The 17,767-nt window shown below is 44.6% G+C and overlaps 1 protein-coding gene across 4 annotated transcripts in view; it reads right to left on the reverse strand.

Moving 5' to 3' along the window:
* Positions 1-17,767, reverse strand: part of BCAR3 (BCAR3 adaptor protein, NSP family member) — a 130,653-nt gene that overhangs the window by 98,188 nt on the left and 14,698 nt on the right. For 2 of the 4 annotated variants that reach the window (XM_058538564.1, XM_058538565.1), the window contains exons 1-2: positions 10,400-10,475; positions 3,262-3,589 (exon numbers count right to left, since the gene is read on the reverse strand). In XM_058538564.1, coding sequence (XP_058394547.1) covers positions 3,262-3,578 — 317 coding nt within the window. In that variant the 5' untranslated portion in view covers positions 3,579-3,589; positions 10,400-10,475. Of the gene's footprint in view, positions 1-3,261; positions 3,590-10,399; positions 10,482-17,767 lie in introns of those variants that run through there. The other 2 variants (XM_058538566.1, XM_058538560.1) reach the window with 2 other exon arrangements.

A 17,767-nucleotide genomic window follows, 5' to 3' on the forward strand; every position in this document is an offset into this window, starting at 1 on the left:
TAATGATTAATAAGGTAAATATATTTGTTGGGAAAATAGTGAACTTGCAACTCATCAGTGAGTATTTGACAAAACACAGAGGTGCTGTCTGCAGGGTCTCCCTCCCAGTGTAGGTGGGGTATACATGAAGAGTGAGTCTGGGTTCTCCAAGATGGCCCCACTGTCATCATGCCAACACCAAATGTGATGGAATGCAAGGTTTTCAGACTTGACATTTGGGCAAGTCACTGTTAGCCAAAATTAATCCCTGAATTCGCTATGAAAAGAAACAAGTAAGACCAAAAAAGTTCACCTGAAATGAGTCAACCCCCTAACCCCTGCAAAATCAATAAATCTAACCTGTTTAAGGTAGACCTAACTAGTCTTCTGTCTCTGGAGACATTGTTCCAAAACTCGAACTTTAAAATACACATGGCTCCCAGCTTCTAGTGGTGAGTGAGCTGGAGTGGTGGGTGGTTGGTGTTTTCACAGCTCCTTTGAGCTGTACGTGCTGAGTTAGGAATATTAACGCTATTTCTCTCACGCGGTAGTTCTGTTGTGGCACCTCAGTCAAACCCCCCTTTGCAGCCTCAGGTTCTTGTTCATCCTGCTTGTCCCTGGCTTTTCACACGCACAGACTTTATTTGTTGATACTGTGGCTTGTTCCAAAAAGGAACTGAGGCAGCTCAAAATTAATTATTAAGTATTAATACTTAAGTATTAGGAATACCGAAAAGGCTAAAAAAAAAAGAATATAAGGTATTTTGAACTCTTCAAAATTGGGAACACCGGAGGATATTTTAAAAAATGCATTAGGTAAATAAAATATATTAATAATAAGACCTAGGAGCAGGGGACCAGCACTTATGATCCTTTGGCACATAACCACAATGCCTCTCACTCAGCATAATTTTAAAGGATATTCATTTGTTACTTCCTGTATTCATCTTTAACAATAAGATATTTTAAGTTAAGGAAAAATGATGTGAATTTGGATAAACATAGTTATGAATCATAAACAAATCTCAACCAGCAGGGCTTGTTAAGTCTTCCACAGCCTGGACTTCAAACTCAGGACTTGCGCCCACCCCCGATAAGATCTTTTACAGTGATCTGACCTCTGTCCAAGTCAATTTTCAAATCAAAAAGCTTTGAACTCCTGGCAGGTTGCCAGCTGGGACCTTGGGTGTTTATCAAGAACTTCCTCAAGATAGAAAGGACAACTCCATTACCATCCCAGCCCCCTGGAGTCCTTCTTGTAAGAGCTGGCACCCAGCCATGACCTTAGAACTTCAAGGAATAAGTTTGTGAGTTGTCTGTGTGTGGTACATAGTAGATATCTAGCTCAATACAGAGTTTAACTTAATAAATAAAAAGTGGCCACAGTAAGCCAGCTAACAGTTGGTTCTTAATCCACATCGTGCAGCGTGGTTTTTGGGCTTATTTCTGGCTGACCAGAAGTTATTTTCCTTTGCTACCCCATAACCTTCATAAGAGGGAGCAATGATTGCTCCCCTTCTGCATCCCAGCCTGTTCAGTGACAATGCTGTGATATTAACAATACTATGCACAGGTATGCACCTGCACATTTACCTGTGCATCAGCAGGCCGCTCACTAGCTCTCTGAGCTGGGAGGTCACCCACATAGATTTGGTGGAGCAGGTCCAGGACCTTCTAACCCCCAGGACACCCTGGGAAAGATCTGGTCTGATGTCAGAAACAGTTCAGAGCTTTCCAACGCTTTCTACAGAGAATATCTGGACCTCCACTTATCTCCTTCTGGTACTACTGCAATTGTGCAGCTAAAACTAATTCTGAACTCTTGCCTGCCTAGCTCTGTCCCAACATCTATACCACTCTCCTCTCACCTTGCTACACTCCAGCCACAGGCCACACCAGCTTTGTTTTGGGTTTTTCAAACATGCCCAACTTGTTCCCACCCCCAGTTCTCTGCACTTGCTCTCCCTATGCCTGAAAGAGCCTTCCACTGGTTAACTTCTCACGGTTGCCTTCTCTCATTATGCAGGTCTTACTTAAATACCATCTCCTCAGAGCCCTGTCTACCCTATAAAAAAGATACAACCCCAATAAATCTCCAGCATATCACTCTGTTTCCTCTGCAGAATTTACTATAATCTGCAATTGTCTCATTTATTTACTTGTATTTATTATCTGGGCCCTTCGCTAGAATGTTAGCTCCGGGAGGACACCATTTCAGATGCTCCATTGCTATCCTGTTAGTTCACATATTTCCCCACCCCGTAAAATGGCAAGAGCAGATTACTGGAATGATTTGCCTGCTAGAATATCTTCAATGTTGGACCAGCCCTTCAGTTAAGATACTCAGAGGGACTAGGCAGAATTTTCCAGGTGAAGCACTGGTGCTTATAAAATCAATGTCCTCTAATCAACATTAGGTGCTCAACATATAGATATTGAACAAATAAATGAGCTAGGATCGAAGTGGCTTTCTTTGCTACAGGGTTGAACAAAAAGAGAGACACCAGGAGATCCAACAGAAGAAACCACCGCCTTCTTTGCCCGATAGCATCACAGGTTGCTGATCTTCCCCAACAGGAAAAGGAGCGCAGAGTTTCTAAACCAGCTCTAACAAGCAGAAACCAATCTCAGCCAGGCCCATTTCAAACCCAGAGAAGCCTTTACAACCACAAGGCTTCTTTACTGATAGAAGGAGAAATCAATTCTTGTTCTGAAGTTTTCTGAGGCTGACCTGATAATGCAGCCACACAAAATTTTATCTCAGCATGTTGACAACTAACGACAAGGAGACGCTGGTCCTAATTTATAGATATCCTGGCATCTCCATAGAATTGGATGGACATAGTTCAGAAACTGATGTTATGATAAAAAAAAAAATCCTTTTGAGGGACTTAATGATATAGGAAGTTGGCTTTAAAAATACTCTCAAATACTGGACGATATTAAGAAATGGTTTTTTTTTAGGTGTTATAATTTTTTATATTGTTGTTATATGTTTTTAAAATAAAAGTCCTTATCCTTGAAAGACATATACCAAAATATTTACAGATAAAATGAGGTCTGAGAGTTGCTTCAAAATAATAGCAGAAGAAGGAAAGTAGGTGGGAGTACAGACAAAACAGGACTGGCCATGAGTTGATAACTACTGAAGCTGGATGATGGGTCCATGGGAGTTAAACTGTTTGCTCTACTTTGTACGTTTGATGTTTTCCCTAATAAAAAGATTTTTTAGAAAAGCTCTTTAAGACAAGTCATTTTCATTCGTGAAAGTAAAGAAGTTACCTGAAGGTGAAGGTTTCCCCTTTCCAGTCTTGCAGTGCGTGTTCCTGGATGACGTCCTGGGTTAGAGGTGAGTTCTGCCGTGGGGACTTGGAATGGGGGAGGGTACCCACGTGACTGAAGTTATCACAGGACCTTATGGGAGGAGGGCCTTTTTTCTTCCGTGGAAGGGTACCGTGTATAGACACGTCTTGATATGCATCTGTGCGATGCTCAACGAGAGGTGACTTGCTGCTCAGAAGGTCCATGGAGGAGGCCAGGGGGAACTGGTGATTCACTGGCATGTTTCTAGGAAGGCTTGCAAATTTTCCTGCAGCCATGATTCTCAACTCTGAGGGGCAAAGAAAAGAGTGAAGGTATAAATCTAAGATTATCACAAGAACTGACTTCCTACTTACAAAAGGAAATGGAAATATACTGCCTAACAAAGAAAGTGTTCATGGAGTGTTAAAATACAAACATTGAATGGCATCAGCAGTGAAATTTAATAGGAATAGGAGGTTTACTCATCTTTTCTTGATTCTACAGAGAAATTCTCCTTCACTGGCAGATCTACCAATGGAAAAGGGCAAACACATTTCAGAGACTTCGGAGGCACATGAGCAACTTTATTATTTTAGATGATTGAAAGCTGATGGAAAAGTATGACTAACAAAAAAGATTCTTGAGGAAGGACTCAAAGTTTCAGTAATAAATGCATTAGAGAAAATATTATAAATATATTAGATAATTAGCTCACATATTTCCATCACTCTGTAAAGGATAAGAACAGGTGGAGATTATTGGAATTCCTTAGCTGCTAGAAGGCCTTCAGTGCCAGACGGGCCCCTCAGTTGTGCTAGCCAGAACGACAGGGCAGAATTTTTCTGGCAAAGACCTGGTGCTTATAAATAAATCAATGTACTCTAATTAACGAAGACGGGCCAGGGTCAGGGGTCAGGAGGTGGGCCACTCCTCCATACATCAGTGAGCTCAGCTGCAGAGGAAAGTCACTGGGGTGAGGGCTCCATGTATACTGTCCCCCAGAGGGGTCAGGAACCCGCCTGCCACCAGCAGAGCTAAGCAATGCGCATGGAAAGAGTGGGAAAGGAAGAGAAAGAAGAAAAGAAAAAAGTGTGGGGAGCACATGGAAAGAAAAGGAAAATGCTACATGAAGTTGTGTGCAAACATAGCCCCAGCAATTGTTCCCAGCTGTGACCACGAGTAGAAACGTTCACCCTGAGCAGAGTCAGCACCCGTGCCCCCTAAGAAACAACCTATGGTTTTGACGTAAGACAAATTGCATCAGACATTTTTAAGGCCAACATATAGAGGAAAGAAACATAAGCCTGAACAAAAATTAAGGCTAGTCCCTGGAGACACAAGGCTCCAGGATCGGTCCCCCTAGTCATGGTATCAGACTGGTCCGGACATCACAGCAGCATAGCTAAGCCCAGTGCACTGGCCTTCTCTGAGGCTGGTGAGGAGAAAGCCCCTCAGCTCTGCAGTCTGTTTTTAAGCCCTCAGCCCCCATTCCTCAGAGACCACCCTTTCCACTGCAAAGGGAACAGCTCTGGGTGAAAATCATCACTTAACAGCACCGCTGCAGAGTCAGTTCCACAAAGGAACTGGGGACCTGGGACGTGGGTTGAAGACAACCACGAACAGACCCTTCCAGAAGCTATAGTGTAAGAGGTAGAACCGGGATAAAGGCAGCAGAGTGTGCAAAGAAGACAAATGACAACAAAAACACATACAATCCATGGCTTTCACATGCAACAGAGAGAAACACACAAGTGCTGGGGGCTGGGGGAGAGAGACCCTTTACTCAAGGCATATAATCCTCATCCTGTCCTCAGTTCTTTGCCAAACCTGGTAATTCTGGGGCTTGTCTACTCCATGTCTAACTGGGACCACACAGAAGGTCTGGCTCACAGCGGGTGTGGAACAATAGGACTGGGTCCCTGTGGGGGCCCCTCCCGGGTCTGGCCAGTACCTGGCACACTGTCAGCACTTGCTCAACGTTAATCATCGTTATTAAAAAAGAAACCCAACTCCCTAGCCCTCCCTGCCTGACCACCGGTGACGTAAGCCGCCTAGGATTCCCTCACCCTACACATACACGTACACATACATACATGCACACACACCCCCAGCTTCGAACTCTCCCCTGTTCAAGCTATCAGCACCTTCTTTCTTCATAGACAGACCTGGATCATTTCAAAGAACCTGTGGGGAGGCCCAGGGCACCCCACAGAACCTCTGTGTGTGCAAAAGGCTACATCGTTGATCAACTCTATTTCCAGGCTAGTAATATGGGCAAAAGTTACCCTGGCTCCAGTGTCTCCGGCAGCCTGTTTCCTCTCTGCTTATCCAAGATCTATCTAGATTTCAAGATTGAGCGAAAGTGCTCTAGAATGCCCTTCAGCAAGTTACCCACACCTCAGTTTGTTCTCTGATATTGGATGTTAACACCTGCCCCTCCTATTTTCAATTCAAACATTTAAGTGCCTACTTCATATACGATACTCAGAGAAACAGAGATGCATAAGCCCCAGTCTCTGGTTATGAACTCTAAGAGAGAATAAAATAACTCATCAATAGGCACCCTTAACATGCTGGAGGGAAGAACAATTAATTTTGACAAAAGGGCTCCAAGAGGATCTCAGAAAGGGCATCACTGGAGACGAGGGATTTCAAAAGGCTGAAAATTACGGGGAAAAGCTTTCCAAGAGGATGCTGTAATGGCAGGTGCATGTTATGCATGTCAGGAAACTGCAAGTCGTGCAGTGTGGCTCGAGTGGAGGAGTGGAGAAGCATTTCCTGGAAGAAGCACAGCTTAGGATCAGATCATGAAGGCTGTGTGGAGGTGTCTGGACTTAACCGTTAAGTGCCTGGGAAGATCTGGAAGGGAGGGATGGAATCCAGTCTGTGCCCAGGTAGATAACTCTGGTAATTGTGGAGGGGAGAGAAGGGAGACAGGGAGGTCAGCCAGGCTGACAGCAACAAGCCAGCAAGGAATGATGAACTCTGGCGTGGGGCAGTGGCCAGGGAAAGGGATGGAGAGACAGAGTGAGGAGCTAGGAGCTCAAGGCCTCTGGCTGGGAGGAAGGAGGCCACAGCCATGGGAGGATGGTGCGGTGCTATAACATGCCAAGTAGTGTAAGGAGGGGACCCCTGCGGGAGGGAGGGTACAAGCTCACCACTGGAGCTGTTGAGTGTGAGGTATCAGTGGGACAGCTGGTCCAGGAGGCTAGATATCGGTATGTGCAGTTAGGAGCCAGGACAGAATGTAGATTTTTAAGAGTCATCAACATAAAGGGAATATTTAAACCAGAGAGTAGATCCCTTAGCTTGTTATTATCAGATGTGATAACAGACGTGAAAGTACTTCTTAAGCTGTCAGGAACCATACAATATCCATGAATTATATCCCTGCTCTCTCTCTCACCTTGGCTGTTTCCAGCCTATAAGGACCAAAGCAAGGAATGAGTTCTGAAAACTTAAAGCAGCCATTCTCAACCTGGCTGCACATAAGAATCCTCTGGGAAGCTTTTAAAATCCCGACACCTAAGCCACGACTCAGATCAATGAAATTAGAATCTTGATGGGTAGGTAGCCTTGTCCTGCACCTAGTCACTTGGAAAGACTGGCTCAAGCCTGGGCCCTATGTCAAGCTTGAATCAGTCCCATGGTGGGGGAAGTGGGCCCAGGCCAGAGACGTAACTTCAAAGAATAAAAACAAATTAAAAATGGGGTAGGGGGCGGAAGGGGGACTACGGTGGAAGGGGCTCCTTTGCAACCTTCGGGTTGCTATTTCCTACTTGAGCTTTATTTACTTTTAATTTCCAGACTCCAGGAGCCTGGGGAATTCCAAGGGACGGAAGTGCACAGTGTGTAGTTGGAATCTATGTTCAAGCTAAGTACTTTCCATTTTGACAGAGAAGCCATTTACCACATTTGACCAGTAGGTAGAATCTCAGCATGTGATATATAGATGAGATCTCAGAGAATCAAGCCCCTTCCTTTTTCCAGATGAGAGAAATAAGTGTTCATTCATTCAATATATATTCTCTGAGGGCTTACAAGGTACCAGGGCTGAGGAGATAATAAACTAGACAAGGGCCTGCTCTCGTGGAGCTTACACTGTGATGGGGGAGTCCAACCAACATAGACAAGAAAACAAACTCTATCACATCCCAATCGTAAGTGCCCTAAAGAGCAAAACAGGATGAAGTGACAGAACATGCTGGTTGGGGATGGAGGGCTATTTTAGATTAGGGTGGTCTGTGAAGGCCTCTCTGAAGAAGTAACAATCATGAGACATGAAAAAAGAGAAGGAGCCAGTCAAGAGAAGATGGAAAGGGAGTTCCAGGCAGGGGATTCAGCAAATTCGAAGGCCCTGAGGTGTGAACATGTAGTTGGAAGAGCACAGTGGAGACTAAACCCAAGCCTCCAGTCTCTGGGTCCCATGTTTTCTCACTTAGAGAGGTTTCCGTCTCCATGTTGCTACTCATTATGTACTTCTTATGTCCTATTTGATTTTTTAAAATCAAACATGGTATGCCTCAGAACCTAAGCTTTGAAGAAAGACATTCAGTACTTCAAATCCCTACTCTGCCATTGATGTACTAGCTGTATGGCCTGGGACAAGTTACTCAACTTCTCTGACAGTCAGTTTCTCATTTGTAAAAGTGGGTTAATAATAGCTATTTCATGGGGTGGTTGTGAAAAGTAAATGTGATCGTGTACGGAAAGCCCCTGACATACAGCAAGCATTCAATAAACAGCAGGTCTCCTCCAAGCAGGGCAGGGACCATGTCTGTCTTGCTTGTCATTGTATCCCTATTACAATGAGTTCACAAATGAAGTCACTGCTTCTGGGGAAGACTGCAGCCAGGAAGGATGAGGAGGGAAATGTTTTAACCTAGAGCAACAGACATAAACACACAAAACCAAGTAGGACGTAGACATAGATGCACACAGGCACACCAAGTGAGCCGGATGCAGTCTTTAAAAGAAAAGCCCAGGTAAGTCTTTGACTGTCTGTCTCCACCCTCGTCCGCTGTGCAGGTAAACAGACACAGTGTCTTGACTCAGTCTAATGCCAGATCTTGAAATATATACAAAAGTCAAAGACTCTACATCTTGATACGAAAATGTGAGATCCATATGAATGTTCAAAGAGCTGAAATCTCGAGAGGAACAAGAGCGAGCCTGACACACTCCCCACCTACGTGCTACCTTGCTGACCCTGGTCAGCGGCTGTGCTTTGAAATGCTTGTGACCAGCAGCCCGACTCACTCACTTGCTTTACAAAGACGTCACAAAGAAACTGATGATCACACGCAAGTCAAGGCAGAGATAAGCAGCCCACCAGGTTTTGATTTTTCTATTTTACTTCTGAAATGAGATATTTTCAAGCAAAACTCATAGATGGTCATCTGATGAGGGCTTTAAGAACTTTCTATCATATTTTAAACTCTGGAAATGTAACTACCTCCGCTGCCCCGTTATGACCACGACAGAGAATTTACAGTTTGGATCTGCAGTTTTACATCTTCTCTGCAGAGTCAGGGAGAGGAGATGGAATAACCGCACATATAAAATTGGCTTGTCCTCTTAGAGTGAAGTTTTGCTTGGGTTTAGAAATAAAGGGTATCCCCTTATTTTTGAAGTAAACTTATGAAGTCTAGCCAAATGATTGAAGTATAAATAATTCTTCCATGGATTGTATTTCAAGCAACACAGCACAGGATTTACATGATAATGTTCTTAAGATTAGCATCTATTTGACAAGCAGTCCTTTCTATATGAATAGGAGATTGAGATCTTCCTCAGTCATCCTGGAAATGCCAGGATTCTTAGCAGCAGTTTTGAGAAAGTTGGAGTCAGGGGGTGAGGGAGCCTTTGGCATGGCAAACTGTTTACGTTAGACTCCACACGCCCCCTTGCACACCCGCCTGCAACCGCTTGGCTGTGGCTTCCCCATTATTAACCGGGCAGCCCCTTCCCACTTTGGACTCGCGCCCTGCTGAGCCCCACCCCCAGCACCAGGCCTCCCCCTGCCTCCCGGATCTCGCCTCAGTCCTTGGCAACACGCAGGGAGATTATCCGCTCTCAAATTGACCTTCTCTCCGCCACTGTATTTTCCTTGGAGAGATCTGTGTAGCCTTGGGAGATAACAGTCAAGGTTTAAAAGAATCTCTGAATACACGGTTCTGCTTTCCATCTCAGCTAATGGCTTTACGCGAAAGCAGACACGAAGTCAGGCAAATGGTCTTTCCCCTTCGCACCTTGCTTCAAGCGAGTTAACACCAAAATCAGTTTTCCACCCCCCAAAACCACAGCCACGACCCACCATGGTCCCCACAAACACGCCGCCTCGCCGGCTGCTTCGGAGCCCACTTGACCTCTCCCCAAGTGTCTACACCTGCGCAAACTTTTAAAGTGGTGGCAGCCTCAACCAGCAAGGAAAGATGGACTGAGATGGAACCTCCTTCCTGTCGCGCCCACCGACCCTCCCTTCCCATCCTTCACCTCCCCTTCCCTCCCCCGGGCCCCCCACCCCCAACGCAGAGGGAGCGACACAACCAACTATTCATTCTTTCTCAACAAAGGGAGAGAGGGGGGGAAATGTTGTCAACAGTTACAGGGCAGGCTCCTTCGCTTTCTCTGCAAACTTTCCAAGAGATTAGTGGAGAAACTCGCCTCCTCCAAGCCCAGGGATTCCAGCGGCGCCCCTTGGCCCTCGCGTCCTTCGACCCTGCCGGCCTCGGGACAGAGAGGGACGGGACGGGGAGGGGCGTCCGGCCGAGCAGCCTGGGCGGGCAGGGGGTCGGGGGAGGCCAGCGCCCGGGAAGAAGCCGCTGCAGCGCAAAGAGCCGAGATGCTCGCCGAAAGTCGCTGAGCGCCGCCCGCCGCGGGCCACGGCTGGGAATCCCAGCCCCGTCCCCACTTCAGCCACTCCCGACCTCTAACACCAACTCTGCTGGCGGGGTAGGGGCGCCGGAGCGCCGGCTCGACTTTCCCCATAGCCTAACTTTCTCCAACCAACTTCCCGGCCCGTCCTCCATGGGGCGGGGGAGGCCGAGGCGCCCGGGAGGAGCAGCACCCCGCGGGACGCGGGACGCGCGACACGGGGCGCGCGGCGGAGACTCACCTCCCCGCGCGGCGCTCGGGCTCTCCGGCTGGGGCTCAGAGGCGCCGCACGGCGGGCCCCGCGCCGCGGCTGCTCCCGGAGCAGGGGCCGCTCATGGTCGGCGGGGCGCGCCCGCCGAGAAGCCCGCGCGCGGCTCGCCCGTGCGCCCGGCGGCTCCGGCTCCCGCTCGCGCCCCGGCCCCGGCAGCTGCAGGCGCGGCTCTGAGCGGGCGGCGCACTCCGGCCCTCAGCTGGTGATTTGCGGCTTCGCGGCCCCACCCCGGCGAGCCGATTCGCGCGGCCCTGCGGAACCCCCCGCGATATTTACATGCGGTGACCTCGCCTTGCCCTCCTCTGCCCGGATTTTAGTTTGGCTCTCCTCCTCTCTTCCCAAGAAGCCAGTCTTCAAGTATAGATCGACCGCTTCCTCACTGTACCCCTCTCAGGAGACAACCCCGCCTAACCCACTCCTCCCCCTTCCCGGCGTTATTTAATTACCCAGCAGATCTGCTTTGCTCTTGTGCGGACACCTGGCTGGCTTTGCGTTTAAAGGGCTTTGATGGGACAAAGTTCCAGGTAACCACAAATAACCAGGCCACGGGCACAGGCAAATCAATCACACTCACCTGGACATATTGAAAGCAAAGTGGGAGGTGGAAGTGGCACTCCAGTACTACATGGCTTGATGGGGTGAAAAATTGGAGCCTCCTGGAGGAGTTACGCTGTCAGATATCAAGACCTATCATAAAGCTATAGAAATGGTACTTGGCAACAAGGATAGACAAACTGACCAGTAGAATAGAGAGTCCAGAAACAGATGTACATGTTATGGTCACTTGATTTATGTCAACGATGCTGCTGTGAAAGATGCATTGAGAAAGGACTTTCTGCTGGATCAACTGAACACCCAAATCGAGAACAAAAGAAAAATCTTGACCCCTACACCTTATACCATACCAAAAAAATCAATTCCAGATGGATTTTAAATCTAAATGTGAAAGGTAAAACAATAAAACTATCCAAAGTAAATATCAAAAAATATCTTTTTGACCTTGAGGTAGGCAAAGACTTCTTAAATACATATAGTACTAACTATAAAGGAAAAAACTGATCATTGGACAACATTAAAATTAAGAACTCCTGTCCATCAAAAGTCACCATTAGTGAAAAGGCAAGCCACAGAGTGAGAAAAGGTAACTGCAACACATATATCCAAAAAAAGGACTTGTATACAGAATATATAAAGAACACTTACAAATCAGCAAGGAAAAGGCAGAAAATCCAATTAAAAATAGGTAGATTATTTCAACAGGCATTTCTCAAGGGGTGATAGGCATTTCTCAAAAAAGCCAATAAACATATGAAAAGGTTTTCACTTTATTAATCATCCCAGAAATGCAAATTGAAGTTGCAATGTGATCTCACTTCACGCCTATCAGAATGGCTAAAAATTAGAGAACTTGGTATAAGGCTTTAGAAACTGTTTGGTATTATCTACTAAAGCTAAACTAACATGTAGCCTGTGACCCAGCAATTCTGTCCCTAGGTATATACCCAACAGAGATGTATTATCACCAAAAGACATGTTCAAAATGTTTATAGCGTCTCACTTAATAACAACCCAAAATAAACAACCCAAATGTCCGTAAACAGAAGAGAGAGAAACTGTGTGGAACACTATACAGTAATGAGAATGAAGGAACTACATCTACACTCAGCAAGATGCATGACTCACAAATATGATGTTGAGTGACAGAAGCTGGACACAAATGGGTACATACCATATAATTCCATTTATGTAAACTTCAAAAATAGTCAAAACATATCTGTGATGTTAAAGGTGAAGATAGTCGGTATCTTGAGGGGTAGGTAGTGATGGAAGGGAGCCCTGAGGGGGTTCTAGGTACAGGTAATATTCTATTTCTTGATCCAGGTGGTGGTTACATAGATGTGTCCTATTTTATAAACATTATCTGTCTCTCATTTTATAAAAACTAATTGGTTTGTGCACTGCTCTGCATGTATGTTTTACTCCAATAAAAATGTTTTTAAAATTGTGCCGTGTTGGGTATATTTTATATAATTTTCATCCCCCTAAGAAAGAAATAAGATTCTAAGTGCAGCATCCTTAAGAATGAGTTTCTACGTTTTCCTTATAGGTGTTTTTGTGGGTTGGTCTTTATTTTCCCTACCTCATTATAAGCACAAACTTTTAGTTTTTGTTGGATTTTCCCAAAGTGTTTAGTGCAGTGAATGTCAAAAATACCAGCTGGTATATTTCTAAATTGAATTATCAGAAATGCATTTACTGACTTTGTGCTGCTCTAAAGGGTCACTGAGAACAGTGGTGAAACTTAACGTTGGTTTTTCTTGATTTTCAAAATTCCCTGAGCACCTACCAAATGTGAAGTTTCTACTATGTGGAGCATCATGGGGAGGTAGCAATAAAGAAAGACCAGAAGACAACTCACACCCAGAGAGGCCTTGGGCAAGTCACTGTTCCTCTCAGTCACTCCATTTCCTCATGAGTGAGTGAGGGAATAAATGTGAGGACTCAAGGAAATAATGGATGTGGAATGGATGCCTAGAATATAGTAGTTATTGTTAACTATTACTAGAATTGATGACACATTCCATCATTTGTCTTCACAATACCCCTGTGAGATAGGAAGCGTCTCTATCCCCATTTCTATGGGAGGAAACAGACTCAGAAAGGTTAGGTAACTTCAACCATAAATTCATTCAACGAATATTTGTTGCATGCCTACTATGTGATGATAGATCCATAACTAGTGAGAAGCAGAGTCAGAATTTGAATCACGTATGTTAACTACAAGTTCAGTGGTCTTTCCACCACCCCACCACTACTTGCACATTTGTATTCTCAGTGCCTAGCATATAGTAGGTGCCCAATTAATGGATGAGTAATAGGAGTATTTTTAATATAATCTTTTGATTAGGTAATATTTGCATGGTTCATAAATTGAAAAATATATATAATGGTATACAGCAAAAAGTCTCCCTCTTAACTCTGTCTCCCATATGCCCAGTCCTCCTCCCACCAGAGGTAACATTTGCTGTTAAAATCATGTGTGCTCACCAGAGTTTCCCTAAGTGTGTGTGTGCTTTCCTCCCCTACACAAAAAGTAATATACTATACCCATAGTTCTACACTTTGCTTTTTTTTCACTTAACAATATATCTTGGAGATTTTCCCAAAATAGTGCATAGTATTCCTTTGAAGAGCTGTACCATAATTTATTCAATGAGTGCCCTACTGAGGGACATTTAGGTTGTTTCCAATCTTTTCCTATTACAAACAATACTGCAACAAATAATCTTGCACATACGTCATGGAAGGTGCAAGTACATCTGTAAGATAAACTTCCAGAGGTAAAATTGCTGAGTCAAAGGGTATATGCTTTTGTAATTTTGATAAGTAATGCCAAATTGCCTTCCATAGGGATTGTACCAATTTATTCTCTACAGCAATATAAGAAAATGCCTATTCCCCCACATCCTGATCAGAAGGTATTATTAAACTTCTGAATTTTTGTCAACCTGATAAGTAAAATATGAATTTTAGTGAAATTTTAATACACATTTCTCTTATAAGTGAGGCTGCCACCTTTTCATGTTTAGTACCCTTTTGTTTTTCCTTTTTGGAATCTGTACTTCCATTTTTCTATCCATCTGTAGGTGTTTTTTTTTTTTTTGCTGATGAAGATTCACCCTGAGCTAACTCCGCTGCCAATCTTCCTCTTCTTTTTTTTTTTTGGTATGTGAGCCACTGCCACAGCATAGCCACTGACGGAAGAGCGGTGTAGGGCAGAAGAGCGGTGTAGGTCTGCGCCCAGGAACTGAACCCAGGCTGCCAAAGTGGAGCACGCTGAAGTTAACTACTAGGCCACAGGGGCTGGCCCTGTAGGTCTTTATATGATCAATTTTCTAGGACCTCCATCTGTATTAGGAAGCTTAGCTTAGCTCTTTGTGGTATGAGCTGCAAATTTTTTTTTCAATGATAATATGAAAGAAAAGAGGTGATATATGCAAAGGACTGTTATTTTAGGAACCTCTTTCTGGAAGCCACGTAGAATGAACTAGAGAAGTGAGAGCTGAGGCAGGACACTGATTAGAAGCTGTGGCAATAGCTTTAGTGTCACATGACAAGGGCTTTGACTAGGCTGGTGGCAGTGGGAATGGAAGTGAAGGACCAAAGTTATCACCAAGAAATACTTGGCAAGAGTTAATAACTAGCAATGATAACACTGATAATAACAGTAGCTACAGTTGGTTTAGGACTATCTACAAGCCAAATACTATGCTAAGGACTTTACAAGCTGTAAGCCGTGAACTGGTACTATTATTGCCCCCATTTCCCAAATGAGAAGAGTGACTTTTAGCAGTTAAGTAACTTACCCAAATTCACATTAGATGTAAGTGGCAGAACCAAGGCTAACCCCCGGTCTATCCAACCCCAGCTGCCTGGCAGAGTGAAGGAAACGATCAAAGGTCTGCAGACCAGGTGCCTGAGTAACACCTGGCTTGATGACAGATGTAGAAGAAGCTGGAGAACAGCTGCCTCTGGCCGGAGAGCAACAGACTCACTTTTGAGTTCACCGAGCATTTTTCAAAGGCTTTCATGTACGTGATCACTCTTCCCACAATGTCTCTGTGAGTCAAAGGGGGTAATGATATCCCTATTTTACTGATGAGAAGACTGAGGGACCATGAAATTAAATAACCAATCCCGGCTCAGATGTTCTGTTCTCTGGGAAACCTTCCCTGTGACCCAGAACAGGTCAGATTCCTTGGGTATATGTGTCGTACAGCCCTCTTTCCTTCCTGGAATTTGTCACAGTTCATAATCACACATTCATTTCTGTTATTTCTGTTTAACATCTGTTGCTCCATAGACTCTAAGATCCATGCCTGGTTTTGGTTTGGTTTTGTTCCTAGTGTGGGGCCCGGCCCATCTTTGGCAGCCAGTCCATATTTATTGAATGAATGAGTGAACTCCAGGCCTCTAGACCCTTAGTCCTTTCATCTTTGTACTAATCATAAAGCTCACTATAAGGTAAATAAATATAATGCCATGGATGTGGGCTGTGCTATAAACAATTTTAGGATTGAAATTTCTTCAAGTCTACAGCCAGCTTCCACATTAATGTTTAAACACAAGACCCCGGGCCGCTTTAGCCAAAGAGACACATGAAAGGACAACATAACCAGTGATGTAAAGTTGATGACCTGTGGGCAGTGCCAGTGCTTTGTCTGGGAGCACTCGACCTGGTGTTGATGCCCTCCTGCCACAAAGTCATTTGCTGAGCCCCACCCCACAGCATCACCAGTTAAGAGGCAGCTGGCGCAGGCATTGGGCAAAATGCACTTTAAGGAAGAGTAGCTCCTAAAATCCCAGCTTTGCTCAGCCCTAAATGGTAACAAGTAGGGAACAACAGATGTTTAAGCTATAATCAATGAAGATCAAACAGAAAATCGGAACTGGAACAATTGCAGACAGAGAGACTGAGAATCCCCTGAAGTTAATATAGTATAACAAAACCACTGACACAAAGAGCTGGCAGCTCTGATGGGAACCAGAGCCACAAATGTTGCAGTATTTTCAAAAGTCTTTCCCTCTAGATTTTTGCTCCCTGACGAGCTAGCCATGGACTTGGTGTCGTGGAAATCCCCAGTCTATCAAGCAGGGAAGTCAACTCAGCTTCCCAAAGGCCTGTATGATGGCTGCAAACTCACTGTCATATTGGCTAGAGAAGTCACTACAGAGGGCTATGGCTGGATAGAGCCTCAATAAATACTTACTGAATGAGTGAGTGAGTGAATGAGAGAGAGATGGAGTTCTTGGCAACACAGGCACATTTTCTATACAAGGTGCACCTCGACCTGGTGGTCTACCTTTGAACCGCCCATTTCAGGACTTGCCCTCATCACCAAACTCTGGACCTTTGTTCCCCAGTTATTTCCTTAATCTGATGACTAGCTTTGCATTAATTAGCTTCTCAATTTATTCAACAATTGGAAGGAAATCCAACAAAATATCTCTGGATAATTACGGAATTCTAGATGATTTTAATTTCCTTATTAACACAGCTCTCCTTTTCAGGTTATTTTTTTTTTCAGTAAGTGTGTATTCACTTTATTCTTAAAAACATCCCTTAAAAACAAATTCATTGAGGCCCTACCATAGGAGAAGCATCACTAGCCTGGGGAGAGATGAAGGTGAGTACATTAAGAGGAAGTTACATCCTTGTGGGGAACGCAGCACAGATACGGAGTGAGAAAAGGACTGGCTGCACCAGAGGTCCCTGTGCTATGGGAACACAGAGAAGGAAGAGATGAAAAGTACTGGGGGACGGACTGTTGGTGCTGGTGAAACAAAGGAGAGGGAGGAGTTTTGAAAAAATAAAAAGCTTTACTATGGAAATGAAGAGAGAGGAAACAAATGTATGTAAAACCTGTGCAATGGCCATCTGGCTGCCATCTTGAGTTAGGATGGGAAAGGGCTTAGTTTAGATGTTACAGGTGGCCCCAGTATAGGGTAGAGGGGAGCCAGGCCAGCACTGTTCCAGTGCAGAAGAAAGAACCCGAATAGTTGGAGGAAAGGAAGGGAACATGAAGCCTACCAGCTCCCCTAGACAGAAAAAAGTCTCCCCTAGACTGACAGAAAAACTTGACTTGCTTGGATATACTAATTCAATCTTTGAGAGCAAAGTTGGCCTTCTAGATAAGTGGGCTTCAGCTCAACAGAATGGTTTGTGAGACGTGGGGAGGACTCACCCACTATCTTAAAAACAAATCTTCCTAGCAATGTTATCACTTAAAGCTCCTGCTCATTCCTTTGCGTTAGGCATCGATTTCTCTCTATAGTCCTCATTTTTTGTAAAACAATGTTAATCCTTAATGGATGACCTAATAGAACGCTGGCTCCAAACATGCCCTTTGTCCACTAGCTCTACTTCTAGGAATGTGTCCTACAGAAATGCTCACTCACCTGTACACACTGAGATATTCATGAGCACTGTTTGCAGTTAAAAAAAAAGTGTTTATCTGCAGAGGGATGACTAGATTATAGCACGTATACACTGTGGCACACGCTATGCAGCTGATAAGAACGAGGTAATTTTATAGGCACTGACACAGAAAGATATCTGTGAAATATTAAGTGAAAAAAACCAAGTTGCCTCATTAACATAAAAATAACAAACATATGGATTTGTGTGGGATTGTCTGCACGTACACAACGTCTGGAAGTATTTTCTGCCATCAAACTATTTGAGAGGTGAAATTGACGGGTGAGCAAAAGGGGGCTTTGCTTTTTCCTTCATGTTATTTTAAACCGTTTAAATTTTTTCCAATGAGCACTGATTGC

Source organism: Diceros bicornis, chromosome 4 (assembly GCF_020826845.1).
Source record: "Diceros bicornis minor isolate mBicDic1 chromosome 4, mDicBic1.mat.cur, whole genome shotgun sequence".
Taxonomy (NCBI): domain Eukaryota; kingdom Metazoa; phylum Chordata; class Mammalia; order Perissodactyla; family Rhinocerotidae; genus Diceros; species Diceros bicornis.